The 7,633-nt window shown below is 41.0% G+C and overlaps 1 protein-coding gene across 4 annotated transcripts in view; it reads left to right on the top strand.

Moving 5' to 3' along the window:
• The window catches only part of WWC3 (WWC family member 3), a 126,382-nt gene that overhangs the window by 76,788 nt on the left and 41,961 nt on the right, over positions 1–7,633 (top strand). For all 4 annotated transcript variants that reach the window (XM_025202527.1, XM_025202526.1, XM_025202528.1 and 1 more), the window contains 2 exons: positions 645–734; positions 3,003–3,577. In XM_025202527.1, coding sequence (XP_025058312.1) covers positions 645–734; positions 3,003–3,577 — 665 coding nt within the window. The remainder of the gene's footprint in view (positions 1–644; positions 735–3,002; positions 3,578–7,633) is intronic.

The raw sequence follows: 7,633 nt of genomic DNA, 5'->3' as shown, positions 1-7,633 counted from the left end.
TTTTGGGATGGCTGCAGCCCCCCTGTAGCCCCTCCCCAACACCACCATTGCCTGTCCTGAGCACAGCCTGGCCCAGCCCCTACCAGGAAGAGCCTGGCACAGCTGCCTGCGGCAGCAGCCTGCCTCACCCTGCACAAATCTGGGAACACCCCCCCCCCTCATGCCCTCCTGGGGTGCATGCAGCAGCAGGAGCTGCCCCTCATTCCCGCACCTCCCAGATGAGTCGTGGCTCAGTCCTGCACCCTGCCCTGCCCTGGCTGGGCAATGCCTCCCCCAGCCCCACTCCCTTCCTCCTTCACCACGGGGGCTTCAATCTGCTCAGCATCTCCCACGCCCCTTCCACCGCAACAGATTTACCGGCCAGATGCTGCTCTTGAAGCTGCCAGGCTGTGTATTGGAAATCAAATCAGTATCGGCTGATATGCTTCCTTAAAAATTGGCTATAGGTATCAGCCCAAAAAATCTCTATGAGTGCACCCCTGCGCACTGCATATGACTCTAAAAGATAATCTACAAGGATTCAGTTTTGTATTGCAACATATCTGAAGTGCAACAAGAAGTGGCTTTTCTGTGATTGGAATAGTCCTAGCCCATTTCAAGTACAATTGCAATGCAAATAATATATGTATATTTTTAAATTATAGAATACTGTTACAGGAAAAGAGGAACTGTTTGATTATGCAGCTGGAAGAGGCAACTCGTTTAACTTCCTACTTACACTCCCAGTTAAAAAGGTGAGTTGGAAAAAGTTTAGTTTTCTTTAAGTAAGTCTAGGCCTGTAGTACATGTTCATTTAATGGTATGATGGGACCTGATCCTCTGTCCTAACAGTCGCACCTCTTGTCCTATGACACACATTCATGGCAGAAAGTCCAGTTTTGGAGTTGGTGATCAGATCCCAGTCACACCATTACTACTTGTTGCTGCAGGGGGAGCCTGGGATCATGATACTGGACTCCCTTGCATGGGCTGCGATTGAGAATTAGGTGGTTGTCAGCTCTGACTTGGGTCTCAAACTGGCACCGGCGCATTCCTGGGAAGTTGTTGGCCCCATACCCGGTAGTTCTGGCTGGTCTGCTAGGTGCAAGGGATCAGCTGGGGTGGGGAGGGAGATGAAGGGTTTCACTTTGGGCACTTTAAATCAGAGCTGTCAGGCACTGGGTTTAAAGTCCCCAGGAGCCTCTTGCTGAGGCTGACAATCAGCTGATTCTCAGTCCTGGAGCTGTTCCAGACCCTGGTGTGGTCCTGGCTGCAGGACTGATAATTAGCTGGTTTTTGGCTCAGCCATGCAAGGTGCCATACAAACCAACCATAAAAATGTTCTATTTTATGGAACATTTTTATTGCTTGTTTCTCATTATATGGTGACTTAATAAATCTGCTGCATGTGTAGCACTCTGCTGCTCATTTGTCATGATTAATGTGTTAAGGAGGGTCTTAATTATATTTTAAAATTTGCACCAGAAGAGAAAAACATGCAAATGGAATACAACAGTTTATTTTTATACCCTTTACAGCGGATTAGTAGTGTAAATGAAAGATGGTTAGTGGTCTTTTAGTTCATCTGTTTTCTGTAAGCACAGCTTGGGCACTGAAATGCATATACTGCTTGCAGTTTAGCAAAGTATTTGACCACTTAAAATTTAGTGGTCTTCATAGAGTGTTACTATAAGGATAAATGTACAACTAAAAATGTTAAGTGGGTGGAGAAACTCAAGTACTGTATCTACAACAGAGCTGAAAAAAAAATCCTAAGAGCTGAAGACAGAGGTGATGGCAATGTTTGTTGTGTTATGAAAGGAGAGGTAGTGGTTGGAAATGAAAACAGAGATGAAGACAGTCTATAGCTGTGCAGAAGTTTAGAGGATAGGAAGAAAGTTCATGAGGGTAAAATGTGCTTAGATTCACCACTCTGACATCTAAAGACAACATACTCACCAAGCAGGGATTTTCAGGGAGGAGACATGAAATTTCCCTGTAAAGGTAAAATGTCGTGAGATCCTCAGGGAAATCCTACAGGTCTGAGAATATTAGTATATAGAAACTAACCTGTATACTAATAGGAGTAGCTTTTCAGGATCCTTTTTTTCTTCAGTACACCAGCTTCCAGAGTTGGGCTCTGGTTGGTTCACTCCCCCCCCCCCCCCCCCCATGCTTTTTCTCTCTCCAGTACTTTGAGAACAGTGGAAGGAATAGGATTAATGCTGGCATTGTTGCAAGCTCCCATGGGATTTTTCAGTGGAAACTCTGAGTTTGCTAGAGTATCATGCTATGTAAAGTGACTATTTCCTTGTTCCATTGACTGCTCATTTCTCCCAAACGCATCATACTTTAGCCAAAAAAACAGTTATTGAGCTTAGTGCAGGCGTTACCAGGTGAAATTTAATGGCCTGTGATATACACATGAGTTCAGATTAAGTGATCCAATGGATGCTTCTGGCCCTCAGCTCTATGAATTCATCCCACCAGACCTCTCTGGCCATTTTTCCATCAAAACCCATGGAGCCCCAGGTGGATTTGAGGAAAGGGTGATAATCCCTCTGTTCCAGTCCTCCTTTTCAAATGTGCTGACCTGTTTTGGCTGTCTTTCATACTATTTTAATCACCATTGTGCCTGAGGATAAGGGAGGAGGAGAGGGAGACAAGTCTAACTTTCCAAATAGTACCCATGTATTATGACACTGTGGGCTATGATGCTACGGCAATGTAGCATCCTCAGGCAAAAGCTGTAGTGACATGCTCCCTTGTTACAGCGCATTGCTACAGTGATGTAGTGCCCAAAAATAACTGTGTGCAGTACGCACAGCGCAGTATAGTATATTACTGTGCTGTCTTTTAATACTTCCAAAAGCAAGTAACAAGGGGGCGTAGCAGCACGTGTAGATGCAGCCTGTGTGTTTGTAAAATCACCTACCTAATGTGAGTCACTGTATTTGTATCTACGTTGTGTTTTTAGTTGCATATAAATGGGTCACTTTTCTCTCTCTTGCCTTTTTTTTAAGTTTGTCTGCTAGCACCCTCACAATGTCCTCCGGCAGCAGTAGGGGATCACTGGCTTCTAGCCGAGGATCGCTGGCATCCAGCAGGGGTTCTCTCAGCTCAGTCAGCTTTACAGATATCTATGGCCTTCCACAGTATGACAAATCAGATAATGTCACAGACTTTGGACAGCATCTGCGCTTTGACATCATTCCATTTGAATCTCTCTCTAAAGATGTGCAGTACTCTGATTCTGTTGGACATTCTAACTTCAATAAGCAAAGGAGGTCCTTGGATACACCTCAGTCTCTGGCATCCCTATCCTCACGGTCCTCCTTGTCATCACTGTCTCCTCCAAGCTCTCCACTAGATACCCCCTTTCTTTCTGCTTCTCGGGATTCTCCACTGGCTCAGATGTCTGGAGGGTTTGAGGAAATGGCTGGCATAGGAGCCCTAGAAATGCTTAGAGCTCAAGCCTCGACATTGAGTGATGATGATACACAAGGAACAGCTTCATCTCAGACTCCAAGTTACCCTATGGACAGTGAAGGAATGCGAGAAATGGGGCTACAATTTGCAAATGTCCAGACTGGTGGAGGTTAGTTTCCTTATTATTATTTCATGTGGCTGACTTTATAAGGGGTAATGAAAAATAAAATAAAAATCTAAGCATGCTAGTACAATAGAGGTTATCTATCCCCCATCAATTTAATTTAAAGCAATTATGTAGTAGATGTTAGCTAGTAAAGTAGATGTGTGGTTAAAGGTAAACTAGAGGGGTAATGTTTGTGGGTCGTGACTTTTTGATACATTAGAGACGTTTGGTGCATTAGACTTTTGAGGTTTTTTGGGTGAATCTTATATCTTCTATTAGACCAACTTAAGTAGTTGGAAAAAATTTTTTTTAGCAAGCTTAAATTTTTAGCAAGTAATTCTTTCCCCCCTGCTGCTTAAGTTGGTCTAATAAAAGATATCAGATTCACCTGAAGAACCTTGTCTACCTATCTCCTTCGACCAACACGGCTACAAGCTACAGTTTCAGTTTGGAAAGCTACTTCAGTATTATTTCAGTAATGTTAGTTTTGTTAATAAAAATAGAATGTTTGGTTCTTCTTGGGAAATACTCGGAATAAAAACAGTTTTAGGCTGTGCTGAACTCATGTCACTTTTATTTGTATGCCAAACATGCATAATTAATAACAGGAAATTTGATGGACAGAAGATCCTCACTAGAACCTAACAAGAAAAGTAAACACAGGTTACAGCAGTAACCATCCCTTCCCCCTCAGTGATATTCAGCCCTCACAACAAAGAGAGGATCACTGAAAGAGCATGTTCTTAGTAGCCACTAATCTGCCTGGTTCAAACAAATCAGTTTTTTTTCCTTTGTATGGTATAAGACAGGCAGGAAGTTGCAAGTTTATAATGCTACTATCTATTTTAATTTTTAGAAGACATGGTATTTATATCTGCCCTCTATTACTTGGGCCAGAACTGGGTGACTCATTACAGGTGCTCTTTAGCACCTGTTCTTGTTTCTATGAACTACCACGTACACAACAGTCTAGGAAGAAAACTACTGGATTTACCCAAATCCAAGATGATTTTGAATTCAACATAACTCATCTCCCATCCTCCCAGAACTAGTTTCTATGTGTGAAAAGTTATACATTTGTCACCATTTTCCATGTATAGAATCTGACTGGAGGGCTGTCAAAGTTTGTGCCCCCAGTGCTGTGGTGGGGAAAGAAACAACAAGGCAAGCAATGACTGGGTATGGAGGGGGGAGAATAGTGTGAGTTATTGAAAATAATGTGTTTGAATATTACATTAGAATTGATGCTATTTTTCTTCTATTATTATTATGTGGTGGTGGTATTGTAATATTATGTCATTAGTTGCTATGGATGATCCCAAATTTAGAAAAACAATTTAGGCAGAAAGAACAGACAAACTTAGACTTTTACAGCACACACTTGTAGATTATGGAATGTTGCCATAAGATCCTAGTTTTTGATTTACACTAGTTAATGCAAGTTCAGTAGTTTAAAAAAAGTCATTATATAAGTAAAGAGGAGGCTCCCAGTGCTGTACACATCACCAGGATTCTGACCAGGTATTTACTACATCATTAATCAAAAAAGGATATTATCAAGGAAGAGCTATGGCCAGGCTGTTTAGAGTCAGTTTAAAATGGCTTTTATTTATTTCTTTTTGCTCCCAATCAAATACAGTGTGCCCTTCTAGTTTATCACTCCTGAAATAGGGTGAAGACCAGAATAGTGTACTGTTTCTATTCTGAACCACAATCACTTCAAGTTGATGAAGTTCCTTGTTGTGTTGGTAATTATAATTCTCAAACCAAGCAGGAGCAGATTGACTTAAACATCCTGCACTGGCAAGATTCATTTGAATTGACTTAGGATCTTTGGCTTCCCTAGTGACAGTAGGGCTGCTGGTTATATTTATTGACTGAAAGCACCATTGGTTGATTTAGGGACTTGTGGGAATTTGACTGTGTAGGTTTCTGAAAATGAAAAAGTTTGTTAGAAATATATAAATGTTAAAGATCAACAAAAGATGAACATTTCAAAATGTAGCATGTAACATTTCCAACATTTCAGTATTTATATAATAACTACATTGTCTTTCTAATTCCCATTTTGGGTAACCAAACTAGGAGCTGCTAATAAAATACAAGAGGCTTTTGCCCTATTCATACAATACTTTGAGGGTTAATTAATCAATGCATGTTAATGCTGTTCTAGTAAACCAAATTTATCCAGTACTTGTTATATTATAATATTTAAGCACTTTAACCAAATTTTACACTAATGGCTGAAAGGAACATGAATTTGGTATGATTTGTCAAAACAGCATTATAAAGATATGGCAAAAGAGAATGTATCATATCAATTACAGATGTGTTTTCTATTTTATAATTGCCACTTTTTTGCAATAAGCTAACAGGAGCGTCATTCACATGACTCAAGAAAGGGAAGGAACTGACTTAAAGCATTTTGAGCTAAATAGCTTGTTCAGCTCGAGTACTTTGGTGCAAACTCATTACTTTTCTTAACACAAGGAATACTTCCAGAAGATGTGGCTGTGGGATGTAGATCTGCTATGTGAAAACATTTCCAATGCCCATATTACTGTATTTGGACCAAAATAAGCACAGTTCTGAACAACAGCTTGTAGGTTATATGCTTAAGTTGGTGCCATGCAGAGGCTTTTTGTGAAAACACAGATGACAGTTTTAGATCAGAAAGCCACATTATGAACTGACCCATTTCAGTAAAGCAACACATTTCCAATATACCATATTTTTTTTCACATATAACATGCTTCATACTATAAAGAACACCTTGTTTTTGAAAGGTAGAATGAAGGGGCAGGTCTCCACGGATGGATCTATGATTTTGCAAGAGCTGAAGAGTTGAGCAGCTAGCATGCAGCAAATGTGTCCTTAACTTTGTTAGTGGAACATGAGGACTGTTTAAAAAGGAGAGATGATCATTAACACCTGTGGAATGAAGAACAATGAGCCATTAAGGGTGGTATTCTGTATGCACCTTAACACTTAAGTGCAGTTAAAACACAAGCAGAATAGCATGTATTAAGTGCCCTCTTAGAGTTGCAGAGCCATTCCCTTTCAGGGGAGGGTTATCTCCTAACACAGGGGTGGGCAGTTATTTTGGGCAAAGGGCCGCTTACTGAGTTTTGGCAAGCCATCGGGGGCCGCATGACAGGCAGCCCAGGGCAGATTAATATTAATTTTCTAAATTTTTTAGGGGCCTTTCAGGCCGAATAGAATGACTTGGTGGGCCGCATTTTGCCCACCCCTGTCCCAACAGCTACTAACTTGAATAGATTATTACATTCCCATGATTGCAACTGTTGCATGTGAACATGTGACAAGGCCCTAAGTCTGTTGATTGCTTCAGCTGCCTGAATAGTAATACCACAGCTGCTGCATTATGAAGCAGGAGTCAAAGCAGGTTGCTTCAATCTGAGGCAGGAAAGTAATTTCTCTGTTTCATACACACAGCCCAATTTTGAAGTAGCTGAGTTTTGGGAGGAAAGTTCTGCAGTGTAGCAAGGAAATGTAAATGTGAAGGCCTGATACGAGTGCTGAAATGGGGAAGGATAAGACAAATAAGGAGAATAAGGATAAGAAGGATTAGGGTGCTGCTTCAGTCTTGCTCTCTACCTCTTCCATGTCAACTTCCATTCCTTCCTTATATTTAAAAGTTCTGGCAGCAAGTCACTCTGTTTTTGTCACTAGATTGCTTCCCTGTTCTTGCTTCCTGTTCTTCTGTTTTCAGCTCTCCTCTGTGTATAGTATGGAACACTTACACTGGGTGTAAGTAAAAAAACAAACAAACCAGCAGTGCAAGGCCAAATAGTTACCCTGTTGTTCTTTTGACTTCCCTTTTAATGTTTCAAATTTAGAAGTGAGTTGGGAAAAATGAGGCGGTTGCTACTTTGAACTCTGTTCCATTAGTTTTTATTCTATATTACAGCTAAACCGATTAATTGTCACACATTTTCTGGGACAACCTTGAATTTTGGGGCTGTGTCTTGGTTACCTTAGGGACTCCCTGAAACAGGACATTCATCCTGAGTTTGAAAAATCAGTTTCCAAGGAGCA

The sequence above is a fragment of the Alligator sinensis genome, unplaced genomic scaffold (assembly GCF_000455745.1).
Source record: "Alligator sinensis unplaced genomic scaffold, ASM45574v1 scaffold312_1, whole genome shotgun sequence".
NCBI lineage: Eukaryota > Metazoa > Chordata > Crocodylia > Alligatoridae > Alligator > Alligator sinensis.
This window is presented reverse-complemented; position numbering and strand designations above follow the sequence as displayed.